This window comes from Manacus vitellinus, unplaced genomic scaffold, assembly GCF_001715985.3.
Source record: "Manacus vitellinus isolate BGI_N305 unplaced genomic scaffold, ASM171598v3 scaffold_15_pilon, whole genome shotgun sequence".
Classification (NCBI taxonomy): domain Eukaryota; kingdom Metazoa; phylum Chordata; class Aves; order Passeriformes; family Pipridae; genus Manacus; species Manacus vitellinus.
Window position 1 is genome coordinate 17,022,469 of NW_021939122.1, and position 27,863 is coordinate 17,050,331.

The window sequence follows — 27,863 nt, forward strand, 5'->3', positions numbered from 1 at the left end:
TTAAGTGTCATTAAATTCAAGGCAAAGAAGAGACTGACGTGGAAAATGTCCAGAGCTTTTGCAAAGAGACCAGCACTACCTAGGGAAGACTATACAGACACCCGGGCCCTGTGCATGTGTTTGCCCAAGAACAGGGACAACTCAGCACTTTTTAGACCCTACAAGGAGTCACCAGAAGAATTCAGAGTTACTAGTCTCAAATGTGGTATCTGTAGTTTTTTCGGGGAGAAAACTTTCCCACTGTGAGGTTGACTGAACCCTGGCACAGATTCCTGGAGAAGTTGTGGAATCTCCATTCTTTGATATATTCAAAAGGCGTCTGGACATAGTCCTGGGCAGTTGGCTCTAGGTGACCATGCTGGAGCAGGGGGACTCCAGAGATATCTCCAGAGACCCCTTCCAATCTCAGCCCTTCTGAGATTCTGTAAAGTGGTGGGGGTTTTCCCTATAGAATTGCTGATTTTACCAGCTCAGAACATTTTATATTGTGGTCACAAATTCAGTGTTTGCCTCAACTCTTTCTTTGGAGAACAGAGAGGGGAAATGGTTGTGGTCCTTTTCACATGCTGCCTATGGTGTAATGGGCTACAGGGTGCCAGGTCTCCAGCTGAGTTGGGAAGGAGCAGTGCTGATGGTGACTAAGTGGGAGGCTGTGTTTTATTCTTGCAGCATGTTATTCCTGGATGCTGGTCACACCCAACCAGCCATCCCAGATTCCTCCAAAAAAGAAGAAACTTTCTTTTCTCTCAGAAATGAAATAAAAAATGTGCTTGTTTAAAAAAACAAACAAACAAACAAACAAACTGCCAAGTTCTGGGGATGGGCCTGCTGTGGGGGAAAAAAAAAACAAAACAAAAAACACAAAACCAAAAACCATCACCAAAAACTGAACAAAGATTTTTTGAAAGAACTTGTGGTTAACAGGAAAAAATGCACAGTAAAGACTGTATGAAGCAACTAATTGGTATTTTTAAGGGAATAGAGGAGGAGAGGAGAACAGAGTGTACAAAAAAGGAAAATGGCATCAAGAGCAGATGTAAAAGAACATGATTTTTTCTACAGGACAAAACTGTGATCTAAACTAGAAACATAGGTTCCTAGTGTTGCTTTGCTGTATGAGCAATTGCTTTTGTTGCTTCAAATAGATTGTCTGGTCATAGAGACATCACAGAGATTATTACTGATATTCACAAGCCAGGCAGCATGACATGGGGCTCAGCCATGAATAATGTATGTAGGCCTTGTTAAAGGTAAAAGACCAGAGACTTAATTGTAGCACTAGTCTGAAGCAGTTCAGTTCCAAGTATAAGATAAAATTCAGTGTAATCTCTGAGGAAACATGTTAATTTCATTTGTAAATGGTTTTTGTTTGTTGTTTTTTTTTCCCCATAGCTTGCACCTTCTCTTCCATTACAAGAAGATTTTGTTTACCACTGGAAAGCCATCACCCATTACTACATAGAGACCTCAGGTAAAAGAAAAAAACACTTTGGGTTTGTCTCTTTTGTGAAAACTAAAATTATCAATTTCAGTGTTTTTAAAAAGAAAAGATTAAGAAATACTAAAATTAGTCATGTCTTTTACCAAAATGCCAAGAATAATAGTTAGTAATCAAAAGTATTGTGTACCTCCACCCCTTAAAAAGTAGGCATGAAAAAGGATTGAAGGAGAGTTCCTAAGTACCACATATAGAACTGTACCTTTTCATGTCTGACCTAATTTCTGTCTTTGCATATTTTGTTTAATCTAAACAGACAGCTACAGAAATTTAGTCCCTGCTGCTTACATTTTATTGGTTTGCATCAGGGATTTTTTTTTCTTACCAAGATTTTAATAGAAGTTATTTTGTGGTCATAGATTTTATTAGACATATATGAATTCCATGTGCTCTGTATTAGTTTTTTTTGCTTTAGTGTCTTGTGTCAGTGAAAGGTATTTTGATAAAATAGCTCTGAAAAGTGAATTTGTGAGCAGATTAGAACACGTTTTGTTAAACCTTTTCCAGGTGTTATTTTGCTCTTCTAAAAAATGCATATTCTGATGAAATATGACTGTAGTTGCTTTTTCTTAAACTTTTTCATGGGTTTTCCTTTTTTTTTTTTTTGCAAATTATGCAACTTGTAAATTTTTTATTTTGTTATTAAACTACTGTGTTTTAAAAATGGATGTTGCCATGCTTTCCTCAAGTGTATTAATTGTGCATTTCTGCTGGAAGAGCTGTTGAATCTGTGTTTGTGTCTGGACTGATGATCTTGTTTATATCAACATTTACTCATACAAGCTACAACTTGACCCTCGGTTCTAAATACCCGTCTTTTGGAACACTATGTGATGTTTCCTAAGGTGGAAAGGACAGGGTGGTGGGGGAAAAGTGATACCTGCAATGACGTGGTGCAGAATAAAAGCTGACCTCTCTCCCAGACTGTCACAAGTCATTTGAAAAACAAGTTTCCACTGAGTGAATATATTTCTGTCCTCTGCAGTAGGAGCAGAATTATGCCTAGGAAATTCAAGCAAAACACTCCAGGCTACTGGAGGTTGTGGCAGAGACCAAAATCACTCTGACATGGCAGTTTTCCTGTGTGGTCTCATTGCCATGTGCATGCAAGTGACAGTTATTTTTAGGTTATTGCATAAGAAGTAGTAGCCATTTCCCTAGCTAGTGGGATAGCTGTTCAAGTAGAATTTTGCTGAAAAAAATAAAAGAGGAAAATCTTCATGTTGTGGATATGCTCTACAACATGTTAATACCAACTCCCACTGCCAGTGGCATAAATCCTTTCCTTCATAAAGTTTGACATAATTCTATCTCAATGCAGAAAGCATAAAAGAGAAATTTAAACACTTGTGAAGAATAAACAGCATGGAGTTTGGGTTTTCTTTGTTGTTATCATTAGAAAAAAAACAGTTTTCAAATTTGTAAAAGAACTGATCAGGTGCAAATTAAACTGATGTTAAAGGCCATTTCGAGCTTTGAGAACACTACGTGGAGAGTTAAAGAGAAAGTTATCAAGACAGAGTGGATACTAACCAGCAGATTGAGAGCTGAACCTTTCCCTCCCAAAACTTGGTTTCTGGCTGTAAAATTTTTCCTTTTTGACCATGTTTTGAATTTTGGCATTTTCCTTTTCCCCATTGCAAGGTTAAATATCTGCCCAATGCATAATCCAGTTTACATTTCCAGATATGGTTCTGAAAATTTGATTTAGGACATAGTAAAAACTTACTGTATATAAGATTCTTGAAATGAGTGGTCATGTTTTTAAATCTTAAATTTGGAACTGAACTTAAGAAAAGTGAGGACAATATTTTAATAATTCTTAATTGCCCATCTCTTCTGCTCAGATGACAAAGCTCCCGTGACTGATACCAACATTCCTTCTCACCTGGAACAGATGTTGGATATTCTAGTCCAAGAAGAAAATGAGAGGGAATCAGGTGAAACAGGACCATGTATGGAATATTTGCTACATCACAAGATTTTGGAGACTCTCTACACACTAGGAAAAGCTGACGTATGTACTTCTCAGCAGAGCAGATTATCTTTTGTGTGAGCTCCTAATTGTAATAGGAACTATTATTAATAGAAAAGTTCTACAGTAGGTGGTAGTGTGGGACACTGAACTCCAGCAAAAAGCTGTTTGCTTATGCTTCCAACATATTACAAATAACAGTCTTTTACAAGTGTGATCAAAGTGAGAAAACCAGAGAGATGCTAAGACAGAACCCTGAGATTTGTTACTCACCACTCTGATAATATGGACTGTGAAACTAAGAGAAACATTTTTGTTCAGTCTAGAGTTTTTCTGGCTTCTACAAGACAATATTATCCCTCTCTGTCCTTTGTTGGGAGATTCTTGGATGAAAAGTGCTGTATTAGATACAAATTTTTGATAAATTTTTCTGAGTGTGGTGCGTTATTGCTCAGAAAGACTTCCATGTCAGAAAGCATCAGTTTAGTCTGATCTCCAGACAGTTTTCACATCTGAGTCTTTGGTATGAATGTAGTCCCTGGCACACGTGTGGCACACATGAAGTTCCCTTCATGGTCTTGGTGCATTCTTGTTTCTGTCTTTCTTGACAGACTTCTGAGGTAAAGTGTGTGGGGTTGGATGGGTCATGGGGTGAATTAGCTTGGCAGTCCTTGTGCTGGAACTTTCTGTATCACGGTGCGGATGCAGTTAGGGAAGCGTGGTGTATCTTATACCAAGGACAAATGGAGCTCTCCAGGGTTTCATTCTCAGTCTTTTACACATTGTCATGAGTTTTTAATCCACTTGATTTTTTTTATAAATAGACAACGCAGGATATGAGCAGTCTGAGCCTGGAATGTTCTGTGTTCTGAAAGGACCAGAGATCTGCAATTCCTGTTACTATACCACCTGTCCTACAATCAGGCTAAGATACCTGCTGTATTGAAAATACTTGCTCAGAAATACAGCTCATTCAGTAAACTATAAACTTTGTTAAGAAACCAAGATGAAGTGGTGACATACGTGAAGTCGGTAATTAGTGGTGTATTTCTAAGAGTTGAGAGAAGTCATTTTGTACTCATGCAAATACTCCTGTACAAGCAATTCTTGTAAAGCCTGTCTTTACACTTTGCCACTTGTGAGTTGATATATTTGAAGTAAACACTCAGTTCAGTGCTTGCAAGATGTTGCAAAGATCTAGTGCAAAAAGAATAATTTCATTTCACAGCAGTCAGTTAGACTTACTACATTACTGTATAGATGTGTCCTGATGGTAGATATTTTGCCATTCTATTCAACATGGATTAAAAATCTAGGAGTAGTTACTTTGAGAGGAGAGTCAGGTTGGGCAGTTGTCATTCCTGGCTGTTGCTACCCCTGCTCCATTCAGCTGTGCAGTGAACCAGAGGAGGGAAATTATGTGGGTTAAAATTACTTATGGAGTAACAGCATATATTAACGTGGTAGAACGCATGAGTTTTGGGGGATTTAGCAAGAAACAAAGGTACATAAAGGACCACAAGCCGTCAGATCTCATGGAGGTAGGAAAGTACTTTCATGTGATGAGGTGCATGGGGGACAGTAGAACGATATCTGTTCCACAGATATTTGTGATTTATTTTATTTGCTTGTGATTTATATTCTGCTCAGGAAAAACAACAGCTTTCTCTTGTCCTGGAACATCTGTGCATTTATAAATGCCTTATCCGTGTAAGGTTAATTGCTTGTGATTTTAAAAAACCTTTTGTAAATATTAAAATGTTTATAGTTTATAATTCTTTATTTGTATGTACTGACTCAGTGAGTGGCTGGATTTTGTGGTACAGTACCCTAAAAGAGAGCTGACCTGTAGCAAAATAATTCCAAGTTAATTTCCCCTTATTACTGTAATGATCTGGAATGTTGATTGGTAGAAGTCTACCCTAGAGCAATTAACTGAAAGTATAAATAATTTGAAAAGGAAAAAAACAGTGAGATGCAACATTTTTTGTTGATCTCTGTTATTATCAATAAAGTAATGTGTTAACAGATGATGATTTTTAAAATACTTTTGGATATATTATTGCTGTTTAATTAGCCATTCTGAGTGAGAAATTTGCATCTCTGTTTTTCTCCACATATGTTATATTTTTGTTATTGTTCATCTGGTTTTGTTTCAGTGTCCTCCAGGAATGAAACAGCAAGTTCTGGCTTTTTACACAAAGCTTCTTGGAAGAATAAGGCAACCTCTTCTCCCCCACATAAATGTGCACAGACCAGTGCAGGTACTGTTCAGATCTGAAGTAAACTATATTTTTGCATGACAAGTTTCTTTTATTCTGCTGTACCTATTGGTATCTTTAATTCTTCCATTGTCAAGTGAATTAAAGAAACTGCTCGAGTGCAGTATTGCTTTTAATGTATTGATGATTAGAGCCATGAACTGCCACTGCAATATGTCATAAATAATAAAGAAAACTTGTTTATGGCAATCTAAATCTAGAGCAAATGTTCAAGCCAATAATCATACATAATTGTAGTATGTGTATAGAAAAATAATTCAATCCACTATTCCTAGGAAAACCTATAGCTTACTCTCTGTCTTCATTGTTTGCTTTATGTGACAGAAATTAATCCGGTTGTGTGGTGAAGTTCTGGCAACACCAACAGAAAATGAAGAAATTCAGTTTCTCTGTATAGTATGTGCAAAGCTGAAACAAGATCCATACCTGGTCAACTTCTTCCTTGAGGTGAGTAAATTTATTCAGAATTTCTTGAGACATTGTTAGTGTTCTTCCTCAAAATAGCAGGATTCCAATATTAAAAAACAGACATGGAAATCCAGATGATTCCAAATTTAAAGGGATCTGTAATTGCAAACAATGCTGGCTGTGGAGTTCAGGCAAGCTGATGAACATTACTTGTAGCTCCTGTTTCCTTCACAGCATTATTGTAAATGTTGTAGCCTAAGGCATTTGTCTTCACAACTTGGGATGGTTGTTTCCCCATGAGGTACATGTGGTGCAGAATTGTCCTTTAATAGGAAAGAATATTCTTGTTGTTCACATCTAGGCCTCTTAGAGGTGCTGTTGTTGTGACTTGGTCACTGTTTCTGACCTTCAGGTGCATGAAAGGGTAAATTTACACAATTTTTTGTGGCATTTCTTTCTCAAATCTCCAACACTTATAAACTGAAATGCAGATGGATCTCACCAAATCATCCTGTGCTTATCTGTTAGTTTTGCTTCCTTCTTTGACTGTTCCTGACCAGTTTCTTCAGGATTTTATGGGCATAAAAGAACTGAGTATGTACAAACTCAGGATTTCCTTTGTATGATTCCATATCAAATAGAGTGTTGATAGAATGCTGATGATTTTTTAGTAAAATGTTTCACCTGTACTGCTTAACCAGTAAAGCTACATGGCATAACTGTCTCTTGGGCAAGTTATATCTCTTGTGGAAATAAGAACTGGAAGAACTTCATTCTGCTTACTTAAAGCTTTAAAAACCCTATACTAATTTTATTTTGGTATTATTGGGCTCTTTTCTTTAGACCGAGTTTTTGTAGCTCTTCTGTAGAGGTAAAGAATATACATTGTAATGTTTGGCTTGTTAGCTCTACCTCGGTCATATTTTATGCTAAACTTGCCCCATCTCATCCCATCTTAGGTGAAATACTCCTTGTAACTGATTGTTCCATACAAAGGGACACTTGATTCTCTGTGTTTCAGCTTCTGCTCTTGAGACCTTAAAAAAGTTCTAATATAGTGTCTGCTAGAAAGTTGTACCTTCATTTTATAAAATGAACAATAGTTTCACTATTCACTTCTATTTTCAATACTACAAATTATCAGCTTTACATTTCTCACCACAAATCAAGTAGAGATTCTCATCAGCTGTGATATCAGTTGATTTTTTCACAGAATTATTTTTAAATCTGTCTGAACTTAGACATGGCATCATCCACCACAGATTTTGAAACTCTGACGGTTACAGATCACGAAAATATAAAAGTATATTTTTATATTGTCAACTCTCTGTTGATGCTGAATTCATGAGTACTTTGTATAGAAAGCACTGAATATGTGTTTTATGTAACCTTTTCTATTAGGTCATTCAGGATCCTGTTTTGCACCTTTGCAGGAGGCAGGTGAGCAGCTGAGCTGCAGAATTGCATGATTAGGCAATAGGAAGCTTAAATACACACAAAAATTCTGTCTGTGTGTTATTCAATGTACAAACTGCTTTGTGTTGCCTGCCAATATAAGAGGAATGAGCTATGGACACATTTCTAGGGGCATTCATACATTTATATATGTTAGGTCTTCTCATCAGTGCCTCAGCTAAATAAACAATGGCTTTTCAAATGGCAGAAGAGTCCAGACATGAAGTAATAAGATCAAATATTTGTAATATTTTACAAAATATTACCCAGTTTTTGAGAAAAGTAACTTTTCCCTTTGACAGCCCTGCCTGCTACCTGAGTGGTAACAGTGTGTAACAGCAACAGTGTGTAATCCAGGAATGAAAGGCTGTTCCAGCCTTTAGTTCTGCTTTATGTGCAAGGGTCATTGTTGTGATCAGATACTTCTGCGTGTTGATAAAATAGATGAGATGATACTGGAAGACTCCAGCAACTTTAGGGATAGATAAACAAGGTTCAGACAGACACATTTTTGCTGCTTTGCCACCTTATGCTTTTACAGTGTCGAAAAAAAAATATACATATGTTGAAGGACTGATTTTTCTACTGTAGTAAAAAATTGTACTTATTTTATAGCATGCAGTTTGCTGCTTTTACCACTGTTTGCCTCTCCAGGGAATTGGTTCTATGAGTGTATCACAATGCTCACTGCAAATTCCCCACAATGAATGCACAGTGATCAAGCAAACGTTCACAGCAGTTCTGGTTTGCTGCCTGAGACTGTCATGTAGTCAGTCCCTGCTGGCTTGTATGTTCTAAATGCATTAACCCCAAATGGTTAGTCTTTTAAATAATTAATGCTTGAGATATATTTGTAATAATTTTGGTGTTATCATAGAGAAGGGATGCATTTGGATTAATAACTTCACTATTGTACTCACTTGGAAAAACATGCCTTGTGCTGCAGTCTAATTTATGATTCCAATAAAGTATTATTCACCTGCACATATGCCAGAAGAACACTGGTTTTTTGCCTTGCTCTGAGTTTCTTCTTGATATCACAAAGCACAAATTTAAATATCTTTTTATGTGCTGGAGACAGATTTATGGGAAGACAGATGAGTTGCTTTTTTTCAGGCTAAGTAGAGATGCTGTGGAGCTTGGGAGAAGGTTCTCTGTCACCTGTTACAGTATCCAGTGCCCAATGCTAACTTCTGGTATCTTTTGTCCCTTCAATCTACTCAGCTTTTATCTTCATGAGAAAACACAATTTGAGAGTACCCTGCTGTCATAAAAGGTGGTTTTTCCTCTTTCCTGTGGAAGATAAAATCTCAAGAAACTTAGAATTATTTTACTTGTGTGGCTCCAACTGGAAACAGTGTTTCAGATGTTGGATGAATTTGAGGCCTTGGCCTAGAAAGGGTGTTTTATGGTATGTGCTATGGTCTAAAGGTGCACCAATAGGGTAAATGAAAAACTTCTATCAAATTGTGGGCAGTCAAGTGAATATGTGCCTTCAGTAGTGAACGAAAATGTTGCCATCTCTTTGTAAATGACATATTCAACCTTGAAGCAAAATGGTGCAGGGCTTAAGAGAACTTTAAGCAGATTTAAAAATGGCCTAGGTTTAAACCTTCTATGTGGTTACTGTATCCAGCCTTGACTACTTCAAATGCTGATGTAAAAAAAATTACTTTTAGTAAATTTCTGCTTCAGGATGAACAGTGATTTCAACTGTGTAATTCCAAAAAATGCTTTGCAGAATAAGTTAAAAGCAATGGCTTCCAAAGAATCAGCAAGTGTAATCACAGAAGAAATGATAAAAGACCAAGACTCTGTGACAACAGACACAGGACAAGCTGAAGAAATGCCCAGTGCAGCCGGAGTGGAGCACATGGAGAGGGAGGATGAGCTCCCACAACCGGCGGATGATCTCTCCTTCAGTCTGGATGAACTAAATGTCACGTCATCACCCGAGTCCTCCACTGTTTGTCCAAATCAAGACTATAATTTAGTGAATTCTCTACTAAACCTCACTAAAAGTCCCGTGAGTTGTTTTTTGGTTTTGGGTTTTTTTCGGTTTAATGTAATAAAATGAAATAGTTGGATGCTGTGTGAAATGGAGAGAGGGAGTGAATATACCCAGATATACACACTGTATTTTAGCTATAAAAGCTAAAATGAGGGTTGTTTTGCAGGCAACTTTTGTAAATTGACAATTTTTTTGTCAATTAAGATTAAAAATATTATTTTAGAAAATTAATACTAAGTTTATTGCTGGTAATGTAAGTGGGGTGTTTAAATAAATATATATAGGATGCTGTATGTTTCACAGACAAACTACATAGGATAATCAGAAGGTTAAATATATCACGAGAGAATATTTTTAAACCTGCTTTTAATTGTTCTGACTTAACCAAACACATTCTCTTTGTGAGGGCACTGGGCTATCTCTAGAAGTCTGTGTTCTTTAGAAAAACCTGCTGTATGTCTTAACTGGCTCCATCCTCAAATACAGACCCTTTCAGAAAATGTAGAGGGTTGGGTAAGCCTGTAATTGGTACAGCAGTGTTGGGAGCAGAAAACTGACTCTACCACTGCACTTCGTCATTGTTACATGATTAGTTTACAGGATATAATATCTTGATCTCAGGGTGACCTACAGCACTAGTTCTGTCAGCCTGAAGGTTGCAGTTGCATTCTTAGTATTTGACAGGTGAGATTCCTTACATCCTAATTCATTAATGACTGAAAAGTCAACAAAAATGAATGCATTCACTCACTGTGGGAAAATGGAGAGGTTTTATTTGGGAGATGTTTGCTTCTTGATTTCAAGTGAGCTTCATTCACCCTCTGATTAATTCTTCCATGCCCTTCTGCCAGGACGGCCGGATAGCAGTGAAGGCCTGTGAAGGCCTCATGCTTTTGGTGAGTTTGCCAGAACCAGCAGCTGCCAAGTGCCTGACCCAAAGCACTTGTTTATGTGAATTGTTGACAGACAGGCTGGCCACCCTCTACAAAGCCCTGCCTCAGTCACTGGATCCCTTAGACATTGAAACAGTGGAGGCAATTAACTGGGGGTAAGAATTTTATTTTTGTATTTAATACCCAAAGCGACTTTACATCCCTCCCTGAAACTAATTTTATAGGTAGATAAGGTATATAAAATATTCACTCCCCCATGCTAAAGCCTCAGAGCTGACCCACAGCTACAGCAGAGCAGTACACTTGGTTGTTCAGTGTACACATGATTTCTGACATGGGGCCAGGTTTGCCTGCCGATCCTCTGCTGATATTCCTCAGGGGGCACATTTTTCCACCGACTTATGTTAGCAGTTTGTAGTGGTGTCATTGGAGTATCAGGTATGGATTATGTTCTCATGCAGATGTCCAGGATTTAGGAAACACAAACTTTTCACTGTACACAGCGGGCACTGTCAGCTGCTGCGGGGGGCAGGAAGGGTGCGTTTGATAACAGCCTGCTGTTGCAAAATTTTTGCAGTGAAAAAGAAGAAGGAAAGAGATATTGCTTGATTCATCAGCATGAAGCAGAAGATACATGCCTGTCATCCTAACTGCTTGCATGTTAGATTCCCAAAAGGTTTCTCTTCCCCATTCACCTTACTATGAATTACTCATGACCTGTTAGTACTGAGACAAATAGTAGATATTTGCAAAATGTCTACCAAAATTTGTGGTGGTTGAAGTTTGAAATTAGAAGGGGAAAAACTACAACTTTGAATTGTGGGATAAATAACTGTTGGAGTGCTTTACCAAAGAAAATGGTGTATATGTTATTCTTAGAGCCCTTAAATTGAAATAACATGCTTTTTTTGTGAAAGATACAATCTAGTTTCAGGTATACACTGCGTGGTTTTGCTGGACTTGAGTTTGCTTACTGAGGTTGCTTACTGAGTAGAGAAGAACAATTGCCTTCATTTTATGGTTCTGTGACTACAGGAGTAATTGATTCAGTTTCTGTGGTCTGTGTTTCCTGGGAGACCAGACTTGGTGATCAGTTTTCCCTTCTGACTGCAAAAATACTTAACCAGAGTTCCTCTGCTGTACATATTGTGCATCCTTCAGCATGTCTCTGAACACCTGTGTAATGATGGCACTGCCAGATTAGTATAGATTGGCAGAGAAGCCTTTCTAATGTTCCCTTCGCTACAAGTAGGTAATTGATTATTCTGTTAGGTTCAATAAGAATGAAGTCCAAGATTCTTCACTTACTTGTAGACTAAATAAATATTTTTCTCTGTGTTCTCTAGTTTGGATTCCTATAGCCACAAAGAAGATGCATCTGCTTTTCCAGGGAAAAGAGCGTTGATTTCGTTTCTTTCTTGGTTTGACTACTGTGATCAGCTCATCAAAGAAGCACAAAAGGTTTGAACTATGTTCAAATGATACAAATATATTCAGCAAATAAATAGTTCCAGTTGTTTCTTAGCTTTTGAGTTTGAGACACACCATTTTGTACTTCTGTTTCAGATGACTGCTGTTGCTATGGCAAAAGCTGTGCGGGAACGATTTTTCATTGATGTTATGGAACCTCAGCTGATGCAAACGTGAGTAGCATCCTACGAGACACAGAACAGAATCTGAATCAAGCTGATTTTTTTCAGCTGAAATCCATTACGTGTCTGATATGAAATACTTTGTTCAGTTCAGAGATCGGGATCCTCACATCAACTGCACTATTGCACCGCATCGTTCGTCAGGTCACTTCAGATGTCCTGCTGCAGGAGCTTGTGTATTTTATACTTGGAGAACACAGAGACCCGGAAACCTTGGCAGACATCAACAGGCATCCATTGAGACACAGGTTAATCGAGCACTGTGATCATATTTCTGACGAGGTGAGAAGTGATACACAGTAATGTCTGCTGGCCAGTCCTGGCTTGTGGAGAGTCTGCAAAGACACCATTGTGAGGACTTTTCATAACTTTTTTTGCCAAGAAAAAGAGTTCTGACTGCCGGCCTCACAAATTCCCTTTAGAAAATGAAAGTCAAGCTGTTTTCTCCACCTAGCATATTGTAACCTTTACTAAAGATTCTTTTCTAAATTTGCTTGCCCACTGTGCATATCTAGTTAGATTTGCTCACCTGTAAGACAGGGCAAACTCAGCATCTGTAATTGCATTTTAATTTGTGCTTTGTTAAATGTTGTGTCACTGTTATTTTCCATGGTGTGTCAATTCTGTGTTGTTATCATATAAGATATAGATTTGGGGTTTAGATGAAGTGTGATCAGAGAATATACACAATACCAATTAAATGATATAATAACTTCAAACTCTTTACACGCTATAAACATTTTTAAAATAATTTACTTCAGTAAAATCCCTCCTCAGGAGCTGCTTGTTTCATTTTCTCCGTGAAACAACCTCCACTCTGTTTTTTCAAATAAAAACCAAGCTTGCCTGAAATACAGACCTATGCCTTCCCATATCAATTTTTCAGTATGCCTACCTGCTCACCCTGTCAGAATGAGTTATCTGTATAAATTAGTTGATCTTGGCAAAGCTAAGCACTCTAAAGCTGTCTTTTAAAATTATCTCTGTATTGCTTAAAGTCAGTCTCCTTTTAAAAGCCTACATCTCCATGTAAAAATCATAGCCTATAGTTCTAGTCACAATATCCCAGTATTACTTTGTTTTATTCTGGGTATTTGTTACTAACTTTTAAGTCCTGTTCTGTGTGTCATTTGCACAATGATAACCATCTTCGAGCATGGATCTGATTGTAATATGGAAAGCTAAATTGTGAGTTCTCTGTATGTTCTTTGTATTATGTATATGTTATTTTGACAGATTTCAGAACAGTTTTTGTTTTACAGAAAAAAAATACATTCCCATATTGATTTTCAGATGTGTGTGAACTCTTCATCCATGTTTATACCACATTCAGCGTCACAATTGCCTAATTTTTCATATGATTTTTGCTTCCTTCTCTAATGTCAATAAGTAATTGCAATGTTCTAGGATTTACAAGCCAGATATAAGACCAAAACCATAGGGCAGCAGTGCATCAGTTTATTGAAGTCAACTTTTTATGTTGCAGATCAGCATAATGACTTTACGAATGTTTGAGCACCTATTGCAAAAACCCAATGAGCACATTCTTTATAATTTGGTTCTGAGAAATTTGGAAGAAAGAAACTATATGGAATACAAGCCCCTCTGTCAAGAAGATAAAGATGTGGTAGAGAATGGACAGATTGCTGGAGCAGTGTAAGTTTCATTGTTAAAGGAAGTTTTCACAACAGCTAACTTGGATCCTTATTTTTAGAACAAAACGGGGGGGTTTTCAGTAATTGAAAGAAAAGTGAGCCTGGATAGCACTTGAGTGCTCTTGTGTATTAATCCATATCCGTAAAGTGATGCAGAAATTATTACATCAGCAACTTATGTAAATTCTTAGAACAGGAGTAGAAAAGCTAAAATTACCACAAGCCTTTGTGCAGAGCAATAGGCATTCAGAGGTCTTTGTGTATCAATTTACTTATGCATCTGCCCAGGTTAAGTCTATGCATATTTGTATTGTAATCAGTGAGATTATTCTTGAAGTCAGCCACTTAGGTGCCTTGTTTATATTTATGTTCTTGAATCATTTCTTGGTGGAACAACTTTTCTAGGACCCTACATAAAATCCTTTAAAATATCCTATGTAACTCTTCTAACTAATTTTTTTACCAATGGAAGGGTAAGGACTTACCACACCAGCTATTTTAGTCATCTAAAATAATTGAAATATTTCCTGAGTATAACACTTTCTCATGTGAAAACTGTGGCTACAGAGTTTAAGTGACTTAATGCAGTGATTTTGTATGAGTCAAAAATGTCTCCTCTGTTGTTCAGAATGTTGGGTATTATACAGGTTGGTGTTTCTGTGTATTAACTAGGTAATAAGATGGATATGGTAGTGTTCTGGAAAACATCCTAGTTGTTCAGAGAAGAAAAACACAGAGCATGCCTTGTGACACAGAGATATTCCTGCCTTCCATAATGTCCTGTCAATAATTATGTTTTTGTCTGATATAATCTCACAGAGACCTGGAGGAAGATCCATTATTTACTGATCTGTCTCCAGATAACACATTGTCAGCACAGGAGTGGCTCAGTGCTTCTCCACCTGTCAGTCCAGAACATCCAAAAAATGATGGGAAGACTGAAGTTCATAAAATTGTAAATAGGTAAGTTGAAACAAACACTTAAAGAAATGTCTGAATGTGTGGGTGTCTGCACACACTGTGCAAATTAAATGTACTCTGTAATGGATGTTATTCTGTGCCAGCTGGGAAAATGACTCTGCAGAAGGAAATTATGTGGCAGTTTATCAGAAAACTACTTCTGAAAGATTAGAGCTTGCATAAGTAAAAATAATTCAACATAAATGAGAAAAATCGAAGAACTTTGCAGCTAATGGTCTAGTTGAATAGCTGGAATTCACTGTGAAAGCCTTGTTGATTATAAAACTTGCTTTTCGCAGAAATAATTACTGTTCCAGGACTTCACCTTCCTGGACAAGCATGGGGAGTCTTACCATAAACATTTTAGGGAAAAAACCAAAACTCAAAACTTCCTAAAGTTCCTTAAGCACATACATAAAAGTAAATAATTGCCATGCTGGAGATAACCTTCTGTTCCCTGAAAATTAGGGGGCACCTCTGTCACCTGTAACACACCTCAGTGCCTATCAGTCATATGCAAATTGGATATCACAAGGAGGGCAAGCTCTGCTCTAAGCAACTTAGGGATGGTAATTCTCTTAGGAACTAATATTAGGACAAAGGCTGTTTGCTCTGTTAATACATGGTAGCATGTACTGGTGTATCACAGCTGACCTGTCTGCTTACCCAGAAATAATCAGAGGTGTTGGCCAAAGGAAACAAACAGCCCGGGGACAGTCAGGACACAAAGACATTGTCACTTCTTGCCCTCTTTCCCCCAGTACTGCTATATATAGTTTATGGTGGACATGGTTTGGAGCAAAGACACAAAGAACATTCTCCTAAATTCATCTCGTTTAATCTCCATCAGTGAATACAATTTTTTTCAGGATTTGCACTGTTTTGCAAATTTATATTTTTTTGGATAAGACGAACTCCACATGAAACGTCAGCTACTACATATTTCTGCATAAAAATCTTCCAGGAGCATCCAGGAGTTCTTGGGGTGTGGAGAAAGCTGAAATTTGGAATCAGGGTCCAAAGACTGAGGGTTTTTTGTTTTCCAGAAATTTCAGTGGTTCTAATTTTTATTCTTTTTTTCAAGACATTTACTAATATGATTCAAAATTTAATGATGCGTTTTAGGTCAGATATTGGTGAAGTAATAAGGACATACAGTATTTACACTACATATCTGGTAAAGGCAATTCAGTTATATTTGTAACTGGGGCATTTATATGCAAATACTCCTGTGTGTCTTAGATGTTAATTTTTTACCACAGCAAACTATGGTAAATAAAGCTACCTATGAAGTAGGTTTAGAAAAATTTTACCTGTAATTCTCATTCTCTTTTGGCTTGTTTATTCCCAAGTATATTTTTTTTACTTCTAATAAGATGGAGTCTGGCCTTTAGCAAGTGCTTGACTGGTTATGAATATTCCTTTTCATCTCCATTCTATCTGCTGATTCTGAGAAAATGCTTCCGCTGAGGATTTTACCTCCAGTGTTAGATACAAAAGTTCTGAAGTATATGTCTTGTTATTACAAACAGTAGTTGGAATAGACATGCTTAAATAGATTTTGTAGTCTCTATTCCTAACATAGAGTTATGGTAGAGTCTGTGGATTAATTGGCCAGACAATTCAGCATTGTGTACACTGGTACAGATGATGAAAAAGTATTGATCAATGCTCTGTGGAATATAGATACTCATTAATGTACTTTTTTTCTCTTTAGTTTTCTCTGTCTTGTACCTGATGAAGCAAAGTCGTCATACCATGTGGAGGGTACAGGTTATGATACTTACCTCAGAGATGCCCACAGACAAGTAAGTCGGTGAAGTCTTCCTTGGTCCTTGAAATTTGAAATGCTTATGAGAATATACAAATGGTTCTCTAAATAGTCCTAATAAATGCATCTTTTGGTAATGAAAGATGGGAAAATTCAATTTTCATTTTCTAATGAAAACTTACCTTTGGAGATCTTTTGATGATGAATTCACCTTGTATAGCTCTAGGGGGAATAAGGGATGACATTAAATGCATTAATATTCATATAACAAATACAGTGAGAGAAAATCTGAACCTTGGATGGATTCTTAATTTGCTTTTGCATTTATCTGCATTCTCTTGGAGAATTGCCTGCCAAGCTGTTTGAAAGAACTAAAGAGAAATTAAAATGCTGCATAGGAGTTATGCAATCTGGGACTTTGAAAATAAAAGCTCATCACGGGAAATGCACAGCCTAAGGCATTCAGGTTGGAAGTTGGGAGGTTGGGGAGCTAGGGAAAGCTTTATGATACACTGCTTTGAAATAAATGCAAGTTTTGTTTTTACAAATATAATATAAAGTTTCCTTGGTCAGAGGACAATGCCTGTTTGCAGCTTTCATGTTGAAGTCCTGTGAATCTTCTAAAGTAGAAAAATTTATGCAAAGGAGCACAGTAATTGAGAGCTATATTTGATAGGTAATTCAAAGATTCCATAACCTTGGAATTATGTTATCAGCAGTTTAAGATGGGAAGCTTGGATTTCTCTATTTATTATATTGCTTTATCTCCTGAAGTAGTCTCTCCTGAAAAGAAAGGGAATAGAAAATAGAGAATAAGAAAACAAGGGTTGATGTAAAATTCCCCTATCTTCTATTCTTGGATGCCAGAAACCACTTATCATCTTTGTCTTTCTTTCATGCCTTGGGAAAAAGAGTATTCTGGGAGTTATTAGAGAGCAGAATTGGTTTCTGTCACTTCCTGACAATGATATGGCTACTGTTAAAATATATCCCCCCTAAGAATAGCCCTGCCTATTGCTGTTATTACATCCAAATAGCTGTTCTGCTTCCATATTTCTATTCCTGGAAGGCTGCACAGGTAGGTAAGCTACATGCAGTGCAGAATTTCTGAGTCTGTTTTCTCTCTCTTTTGCTTCTGTTTATTCCTGTGTTCCTTATTTTTTTCTGCAATAAGTTGTGCTCCTTTCAAGGTATAACTCCTTGGAAGTGAGACATCAGGCAGCCCAGAGCAAATGAGGGACAGAGGTTGAGAAAGACTGTTAGGAGTGATAGGAAACAAAAAGAGGCAAGAGGAAACCCTGGAATTCTTTTCATTTGTGGGAAAATATATATATATATATATATTTGCATATACACAGGCCTTTCCTGTCCTGGGAATTAGAGAGCAACACAGTTTGAATAGCAAAACAAGCTACACATCCTATAGTGGAAATGTGGTAATGTATTGACAGGAAGAATGTGTAAGAATGCAATTCCTACTTTAGAAGAACCCTGATCAGGATGTGTATTGTTGGCTTTGCTTTGTACTTTGGCCCCAGCTGCTTTTTGGGAGCTCTGTTCTCCACTGGTTGTTTCTCAAGCTACCCTAGTAGCAGGAATGTCAAGAAGAAAATGAGGTGCCTGCTGATAGTGTTTACTTTACAAGGACTGTTCTTTTTGAGCTTAGAGTTGTCATTTAGCTACAGATTATAATTTTAAGGTGTATGTACTATTCAAAAGAAATTAAATTGTTTCCATGGAGATTTAAGTCTGTTTTCCTAACTACTTTTTTCTAGTTCCGGGATTATTGTGTCATTTGCTTACGGTGGGAGTGGCCTGGATCTCCCAGATCTTTGGAAAAGTGCAATTTAGAAGCGTCATTTTTTGAAGGACACTTCTTGAAAGTCCTCTTTGAAAGAATGGGAAGGATTCTTGATCAGGTAAGAAAAAACAGGTTGGGAATTCCATTTCTGATACTTTCATCACTGCTAAAGGGCTGATAAGGTCCCATGGATTCCCATCAGTCAGTTTTCTATTATAGTTTCGTATTATTGTGTAATGTCCCATGTCCTTGGTGCAGGTCCCTGTAGATTGCAGGATGTTGCAGTGATCAATGTTATCAGTTTCACAAAAGTAAGAACAAAAACTCTCTTATCTTTGTTAGCCACCTTTTTGTGTACCGAATGTTTTATTGACCAGAAATATCATTTAAATTGAGTAAGGAAAGTATATCCTTAAGATAAAAGATGAAGATAAGATAGTATCTTAAGAATTCCTAAGATAGTATGTTAGGAATCCTTCAGTCTTAGCATTTTTCTTTTCTGTTTTCATTTTACAGCATTTACACTTAAAAAGCATGTACATATTCCAGTAAAAAAAATAGGGTACATCATCTTTCTGCCACATTTCAGTGAACTTCAATCTGATGTCTTGTTCAGGAAACAGTTTATGTCACTGTGTAAGGTGAAAAGAACTTACTGTTAATACTTTCCCCATTTTTTCAGTTTTTAAAAAACTTTCCAGTGAAAGTTTCTATATGGTATTCTTTTCTACCAGTAATGTGAAGTACATTTTTTCCTGTTTGATTATCTTCAAATAATAAAAATATATCTGCTAAAGGCAAACAAATGAGGTAAAACCTGACGGGCTCCTTGTTCTGAAAAGGTGGTGTGACACGTCAGATCCAGATTAGTACAAAAGAATTAAAAGAAAGTGACTTTTTCTGATGCCCGTTTGTTTCTGTGTTCAGCCAGTTCGCAGAACCTCGACTTTCTGGGGAGAAGGTGAGGGGTCAGGGAGGTGAGAAGGAGTTTCCCTTTGTGGAAACTTAGTGTTTCTTTGCCTTCTCTAAACTCTAGGCTTATGTTCCTCAAGTCAATATTACTGCTTTAGATCAAGAAGATAATTTTTCTTTCCAGTGAAAATGAGCCCTGGAAATCTTGATTACCTTCCCTGTAATACCAGCTGGAGTGGCTACAAATGTGGTTGTACCAGTTTCAGAAGCTTGTACAATTCTTTCCTGTTTTGCATATGGAGCTATCTACAGAATAAACCATTAGCTGCGGTAGTGCCAGATTTCCTGGTCATAAGCAGAGAAGAGCCATTTGAACCTATAAATGCACAGGGAACATGTCAGGAAGCCAGTAGCAGCCTTTAGGTCAGCTCTGTGAGCGTTCAGGGGAACACTCTGATGTGATTATGATACTAGAAAACTTTGCAGAGGTGGCAGGTACCACTAACATAGTTTCTGTCAAAAGATAGCTGAGGCACAACAAGTGAAGTAAATTGTTTCAAGTACCTCATCTACTAGACACTACCTTCTTCCTCCTGATAATACTATAAATTTCTATGGAACTGACTGTTTGCTAAGAATTTTTTTTAACCTTCCTGAACTTCAAATTTTGCTGCATTTAATCTTTTCAGTTACAGGGAAAGTTTTTAGGATGTTATCTGAAATGGGGCCCTCTTAGTTAGTCTGCTGACATATGGACAGAAATAAAAGCTCTGTGTGAAGAAGCAGCTTTCCTTAATGCTCTCAATTAGTTGAAATCACAACAGCAATCTGTCTGAACAATGCAGCGCGTGTTACTACTTTGTTTCCTTCTCTTCTTGTGAACATCAGATAATGCTCATTGCTTCAAAGCTTCCTAATGAATTGGCTGATTCAGACAGCTCTAAAGACCTTCTACAGATCAACTAGGTAGGCAGTGAATGGATTTATGGAAGGAATTTGTGTCTCTCTCTGCAGAGTAGCTCTGCCATAATAACTCAAAGTGTAGTGATCTCTTCTACCTATAACATCTCTGGTCCAGGGTCTTAAAGCTTCATTTGTTAGGAGATTGGGATGAATTTATTGCTGGAGTATCACGTACCAAAATAACTGTCACTGGCCAAAAGAAATATGTGCTTTCACTTCAGAAGATCTGTAAGCCAACTTTGCTATGCAACAGTGTGTGGTAACAAATTCAAGAATAAGGTACCTAAATATTTGTTAGGTATCCATGTCTAGTCAGTGGAAATTTTGTGAAAACAGCCCTGGTAGCTCTTATGCTGAAAAGCAGGTCTCTTTTAGTGTAAAGTGGATCACCATCTCAGCTTCTGCAACTGTATGGACTGAAAGCTGCTCTCAGGTGCCTGAACTTAGGTATCTGTTGCCCAAGATATTCCTACAAGCTTGTGGTTACAACAGAGATCTTGCAGGATTCACCATCTGTGGAACCATCAAGAGACCAGCAGATACTCTGGAGCATCTAAGATGGCAGGAGATGTTTGTGTGTTGTCAAGTGTGTCAAGTGTCAGATCTCTGCTGAGTAGGCTAATGCAAGCTTAGACATGTAGACATAGCTAATGTCTTAATAGCTAACTGTCTTAGTCTGAGGGCAAATTCTTCCAAATCTGAAAGAGGCAAGAATCTGTTCTCTGATTGTTCAGTGGGATGTTAACTTGAGAGCATAGAGATGATAATTGGAGGTCATTAAATCACCCTATTCTAGATGTGATTATGCCAGTAAGGATGTTACTACCAATATGCAGATATAAGGATGGAATGAGGGCCCTGTAATCCACTTAAATCGACAAGGTTGATTGACAGAGTTGTGTGCACCAAAGGAATGTTTGTCCATCTCTTGTCAATGTAGTCTGTTCTACCATTGAATAGATAGAAGGAAACTCCATTAGTTTGCAAATTTGGGGCTGAATTAAAGTGTCAGCTTGTTTTCGCTGTGATGAGAAAATCAAAGATGGGAAAAAAGTGTTTGGAACATTTAGAAGCTGTGGTGAAAATACTTGCTTTTATGGAAATGAGTTTCTTACTGGGATGGTAAAATCCTTTATACTAGGCCCTAACTTTTTCCTAGAAAATTAGGTATTATTTTTTTCCTTATGACTTATGAGCATCTTCCAGCATCTGACAGTGTTGCATCTCCCATTTGGTTGATTTGCAGAAAGGAGGTAGAGAAGCAGCTCAGAATTTCATGCTGCTTTCCCAGCCCAGGACTATCTCATCTCCCATAGCATGCTGCCACAAGATGACCAGGCCTTCTGCAATGCTTCTTACCCAGAAAAAATGAAGTAGAAGAGAAATAACATATTAGCCCTAAACATGGATTTGTCTCTGCCAATTTCCTTAGCTCATATGCTTCACAGTTTCCCATCAGAAGCAAGCAGATGTTTAATCTAAGCTGATTCTATGCTATTTGTTTAGCTGAAGAAATGTTTTATGGGAAGAGGACTTACCCTACAATAAACAAGTGTGCAAAAGCTTCAAGTGGTTGTAGCAGTTATACAGATAATAATATCTAATACTCATCTGTCATATTCACATCACTGCTGTTGTGAAAAGCAGAGATTGGGCCTGTCTTCTAATCTAACTTTTAATCTTTCTTTATTCATAACCATGTATATAAGGTTCTGGTAGTTAAATAAACACAAGCTGGATGAAGAGAAGCCAGCATGAAAATAACTGAGCACTGTGTTTTCCATTTTTTGCAGCCCTATGATGTAAATTTACAAGTTACGTCAGTGTTGTCCAAACTGTCCCTGTTTCCCCATCCTCATATACATGAATACCTTTTGGATCCCTATGTAAACCTTGCCTGTGGCTGCAAGTCTCTCTTCTCTGTGATTGTCAGGGTGAGTAAACACACAGGTAATACATATGGCTATACAGAAGAAATATATTTAATAACTTTGTAGTTAGTGGTACTAGTTGCTGGGTAGTTGAAGTTGGCAAATGGTTTCTCTCTGAAAGCAGATACTTACAGTCTTGATTTGAGTCAAGATTTTGGATTTTCTACCAAAAATACTGAAAATTTATTTCATGTCTTCAGAATTTTTTGTTGTTTAGTTTCATTGTGTAGATACAAGATATCCCCTCTGGCAATGCTGGTGCTTTAAACTGGACTAGGTCACATTTCTGTCACTTGCAGGCAAAGTCAGGTAGTGCCATGGGAACAGGCCAGGTTTGCACTTGGATGGGAGAGATGGTTTTGATACACACACAAGAGCACTCCTTAATGCCCAGTGCCTGGCTGAGTGTCTCTGCTCAGGCTCCTTTTTTTTCTGATTAAGGCTGTTGTTGATGATATAGTCCTGGATTTATCTAAAGTCCCCTTCTCCCCCTCTCTGATTCCATCTCTTCCTGCCAGACCTGCATCCTAGAAGTGCTGGCTGGGTGCCTGTCACACTGCAATCTTCCTAGTCAGAATCCCTCACTTACCCCACGCACCAGCTGTTATTAAGCTGGTCAGCAGCTTGTTAATGCTGCTTGCCCAGTACTGACAGAGGGCTTGGCTCCCTTCTTCCCAGCAGCCCTCCCCATTCCAAAATACAAATCTTCACTCTCTCCCCTTGTGCTTTCCCTAAACCCATAAATTTACTGGTCAATTGCCTGCGTCAACATTTACTAAGACAAATTAATCATCCACATAATTAAAACAAGTAATGCTATTTGTGACAACAGCAAGTAAGGCATTTGTATCTCTTTACTTCCTGCTCCTCTTTTGGGGCAGAGCAGCTACTGCACATGTTGTTCTGTGACCCTGTGAGGAGGCTGAAGTGGGTCTGTGTCCTGGGCACTGAAGCTGTCATTAACCTTGCTGCCAGGCGCTCTGCACAGGTGATAACCTTGTGTGTCCATGGCTTTACAGGTCGTCGGGGACCTCATGGTAAGAATCCAACGCATCCCAGATTTCACTCCCAAACTTCTGCTGGTCAGAAAACGCCTACTGGGCTTGGAGCCTGAAGGGCCCATGTGAGTAAATAACGCTGCACGTTGTCCAAGACCCATGGCTGGTTTTGTGTATGCCAGTCCTGACTCCCTGCAATTTTCTCTCTGTCCCAGCATTGACCACATGACGTTACTAGAGGGCGTGATTGTGCTGGAAGAGTTCTGCAAAGAGCTGGCAGCGATCGCCTTTGTGAAGTACCACACCTCGGCCACGCCGTGAGCAGCCCTGGGGGCTCAGGCTGGGAAGCCACCAGGCTCCCTTCAGCCACAAGTCCATAGACAACACCCAAAGAGAAGAGGTGGTGCCTCCTGGAAAAATGTAAGGGGATGTTTGGCAGAACTGGAAAACAACTTCCTTTCACCAGATGTTCAGATTGCGAGAGAGGAGGATTCAAGTGGACCTCAAGTGAAGGCATTTTGGGAGAAACCAATACATAGCATTTCTAGCCACTGTGTGAAGAGCTGCAAAAGCTGCATGAAGAACCACAGACATCAGACCTTGGTTATTCTAATGACAGTGTTTAGAGAGTTTGGTCTTATGTTCTGGGGCTCACATGTACTTTGTGACCATATTAGTTTTAAAAAGCAAATTAATTTTATAACATTTTTATGTCTTAATTCTTCTTCTTTTCTGTTGGAGATATGAAAGGAAATCATAGTTGCAATGTATGTTATTAAAAACAATGAGGTTCAAAAAGTCCACCAATCCATATACAGTAGGATATGTTAATGAGGGGTCATTTTTGTTTTGGTGGATCTTAAAGACAACTCTGAGCTTGATTCCTCAATGGATTACTTCAAGAGATATGTCAGTATAAAATCAATACTGATGAAATTAATCCTGATTCGGCATCACATCCATATCAAATATATCTGAAGTGTACATGTTTGTAGCACGCTTGTCTCTGTCATTCCAAGCTATTAATCTCAGGTCATCTGCATAACTAGATTTGCTTTAGGTTTTTTCATGAGAATTGTAGATGTTTGACCCATGTCACCTTTACAGAGAGGTTAATTCTAGGTCATTAGTAGTTGTTGCTGAAACAGTATTTTTAATTTCTTTTAAATTGGTATATAGCCTGAATTGCTTTAAGAATCTTCTGTGCCTTGAAAATTGGCAGCATTCTGTTATTTTTTGAGATGTTTCTGTTGCTTACCTAGCCATCACAGTGATGCCAACTCAGTTAAAACATTGATAACTTACACAGGACCAAAATTTGCACCTGCTTTTCATAATGCTGGGATGCAGGAATGCCTTTCAGTGAATCCTTTTCAGTATGAATGCCATCAGCCAGGGCAGCTGTTGGCACTGTAAGTGGAGGCCACGTCAGTGTGCTTTGCTTCTGTTGGTGGTAGCCTGCACTTGGCAGAGTTCTTACTGAGCACTGGCAGGTGTGGGGGGCTGTGCTTGAACCTTCCAGTCACACTGGATGTCTGGGGTGAGAGACCTGTCCTGACCTCACACACATGTGCAGGACCCCTCCTATGAACGTACCATGGGCAGGCAATGTAGAGCTTCACTCCTGTTTACATTGTGTTTCTTCATTTGTCTTTCCTCCTGCCCTGTTTGCACAGTTAAAGCCCATTTCAGATCTCACTGCTCACATACAATGATGGACTAATTTACTCAGTCACTAGATTTTTTCTGGATTTACATGCCTGTAGCAGAGAATCAGATTTTGCTCTGAATCCATGCCTTCGAGGTCTTGTTTTTTAATATTTATGGAGCCTGGATGTTGAGAGGCCTTTTAAGTTAGCAGGTTAATTAGAGCAGTGTCACAGTTAATGGGCTAAATTTATTGTTGTCAGCAGTGAAGAGGGTCCTGCTGTAAAAGCTTCCAGTACAGGTTCAGCTGGAGAAAGTAGCTATGGAACCGGGGAAACATTTTGTCAAGTGAAACCTGTATGCAATGGCTTCCTGTACTGGGACACTTTTAAAAAGTGTGGCATTTCTCTGGCAAACAAAAGCGTGTTTTACTTCCTCATCTGTTTGTGTGAGGATTTTTTTTCTTATGAATTTAGCCCAAAATTGTTTTCATGTCCAAGTAGCACGGTAGGATATAGTTAATAAAATGTCACTTTTTTCATTTTTGTTCTTTAGAAACATACCTTGAAAGCAGCAAATCATTTTTAGTGATCTGTATTGCAGTTGGTCTGCATTAGAAGCTTCATTGATACCTGACACATAGTTTAGAACACGTTGATGTCTTTGCAGAGAGATGTTTAATACATATATTTGTTATAAATAAGGTCCCAATTCAGCAAAACAGTTAAACATAAGCTTAATTTCAAGAATTTTGTCCTTAAATTGCAATTTTTTACATAAACAAAGTTGAGCTATGGAGCACAAATAGTGATGCTTTACTGAATTTGGGTCTTTTTTGATTTTGCTTGAGCTTAATTACTTTTTCCTCAAATTTTCTATTTTCATTATTTTTTTTTAAGTGTATGCTCCAGAGTACTTCTGATGTCCCAGTTTCAGTGGAAACTGGAAGCAGTAATGCTACTATAAATGAAAATGAGAGAAATGTTAAAACTTCCAAGAGCATTCCAAGTAGTATAAGAATTTATAATGCCATTCAAGAGATGCCTGATCTCAAATGAAAGCATTAACATCAACCTCTTTTGTTGTCATTGCTGTTTTCACTGATACCTGAGCTCATTACACTGCAATGCCTCTGTGGCATTTTAATGCAAAACAGTTTGCCAAGCTGCAAACACAGTTCCTTAAGCTTGTCCATGAAAAAAATAAGTAGATATAACTATATATCAGTCTGAAATTCAGGCTATAATTGTGCAGTCTCCAGTGACATTGGTGATGTTCTTGCAAATCAAATGTTATTTAGTTCATAAATTTATAAGACATGGATCCATCCTGATAGAAGTGAAGCAATCCTTAAAGTTGCTTTAGCCTAAACTGTTCTTGTGAGTGCTGCCTCCAAACCCTTAATTACTATACCTGATGACAATGACCTTTATTTTTGTAAAAGTGATTTAATCTTCCATAAGAGATAGAACTCATTTAATTATTTTTGTGGTGATATTTTTCATGCACTTTTTTTTTTAACAAAAGGTTAGAAGTTAGTTGAGGTCCATGTTTTCACCTTTTCGATCTATGCATGTCATTGAGGTGCCCATTTTGTTTGTGTGTGTGTGTGTCTGTATGTGGTTATTTATTACCCAGAGAGGGCCACCTGAGAAAATATAAGGCCTGAAGAGTTCATGGCATATGCAGATCCTTCAGATGTCAGTGGGAAATGTGAGTGCTTACCCCTTAGAAAATAGGACCACTAGTATTAGATTGGAATACTTGAGAGGTAATACTAGAATAATTTTTTATTTCAAAAGGCAGACCCCACCCACTTTTTAATCCTGATGCACATGTGTGTAAATAGAAGCATTTTTTACATTTTTTCTCATTTATAGTATGTATTTGATTTAGAGTCTGATTTAGAAAATTTTGTAATAAGCCATGTGCTAGCTCTGGTAGAACAAGTTTGTCCTTAGTTTCTCATATGACTGTAATATTCCTGGTATTCAGATTCTGTCTGTGTAATGTTCTTACTATATATTGTCCGTGCAATATAAAAGCTGTGACTTGATACACAGCTTGAGTCTGGCTGTATATTACCTATGTATATATATATATATACATATATATATAAAAGGACCAGAATCCCGAGCTTGCTTACACTATGATTAGTGTAAAGATTGCCACACTTGATTTTACAGGGCACAAGTAATCATGGAATGGCTTTGTAATGCGTGGTAATTTCTACCATAACCTGCTGTGTAATCTCACAGATGACATTCTCTTAGTGCTCTTTGTCTTGCTAAAAGAAATACTAACCCAAAGTGCTTGGTAAAATTGAAGGGTCCTGTAGTAGACCTGGGGTTACATGGAAAATCCATACCTGATATTGCATATCATACAGGGTTTTCAAAACATGTTCTTCATGCTTACTGTGCCCTGTAAAATAATGTAACTATATAAAATATATACTCCTTGTTTTGCCTCCTGCCTTGTTTACATTAAACAGAGGATATTCAGTAAAAATTTTCTATTAAACTTTGTGTAGGTCACTTACTAACAGTGTTGCCAAGGTTTCACAGGTGTGGGATTTCCAGTGAGGAATTGTTGAAACAGCCACATTACCAGACATACAATATTAAGTTTTATGAAGGAGGTTGTGGTAAATTCAACTTTTTGTGCTAAAAAATGCATGGAGGATTAAAAGGGATATTCTCAAAATAAATTAATTTCAACGAAGCGACTGCTTCTGTTATTACAGAACCCATAATACTTCTTGTATGGATGACCTTGAGACAGAAAATGTTTAAGAATTTTACATCATACCTTTGATCCTGAAGTTCTCATTTATTTTGAGTCTGTCACTGCAATGTCTTCTGGGATAAACCTGTACTATCCTGTGCCGGGCTCGGAGTGAATCAGCATGCTCTTGCCCATGAAAATTGGAAGCTGAGGGAAATGGCCAGGTTGGAGCCATCTTGAGCACAGATTAACATCTGCTCTTTCCTGAGAGCCCTGATATCTTTCCAGAAAGGCAGCAGCTGGTCAAGACCTTGGTTTTCTATT

At 37.8% G+C, this 27,863-nt stretch overlaps 1 protein-coding gene across 2 annotated transcripts; it reads left to right on the plus strand.

Moving 5' to 3' along the window:
• Positions 1–1,364: 1,364 nt before the first annotated feature.
• On the plus strand, positions 1,365–27,536 carry FAM160B1 (family with sequence similarity 160 member B1). Of its 2 annotated transcripts, XM_018069357.3 has the most exons (17): positions 1,365–1,471; positions 3,346–3,515; positions 5,633–5,737; positions 6,080–6,202; positions 7,565–7,603; positions 9,360–9,644; positions 10,481–10,677; positions 11,869–11,983; positions 12,089–12,165; positions 12,264–12,456; positions 13,661–13,830; positions 14,649–14,792; positions 16,507–16,597; positions 18,336–18,479; positions 22,030–22,170; positions 23,187–23,290; positions 23,381–27,536. In XM_018069357.3, the coding sequence occupies exons 2-17, from the start codon at positions 3,396–3,398 to the stop codon at positions 23,484–23,486; spliced, it is 2,154 nt and encodes a 717-aa protein (XP_017924846.3). In that variant the 5' UTR covers positions 1,365–1,471; positions 3,346–3,395; the 3' UTR covers positions 23,487–27,536. The 2 variants fall into 2 exon arrangements, with proteins under 2 accessions (XP_017924846.3, XP_017924847.3); XM_018069358.3 differs by lacking the exon at positions 7,565–7,603.
• The last annotated feature ends 327 nt before the right edge of the window (positions 27,537–27,863 follow it).

Coding starts and splice junctions, on each gene's coding strand:
- FAM160B1 (XM_018069357.3), top strand. CDS start 3,396: ATGTTGGATATTCTAGTCCAAGAAGAAAATGAGAGGGAATCAGGTGAA. Junction 9,645..10,480: donor TAAACCTCACTAAAAGTCCC/GTGAGTTGTTTT, acceptor CCCTTCTGCCAG/GACGGCCGGATAGCAGTGAA. Junction 14,793..16,506: donor GTTCATAAAATTGTAAATAG/GTAAGTTGAAAC, acceptor TTTTCTCTTTAG/TTTTCTCTGTCTTGTACCTG.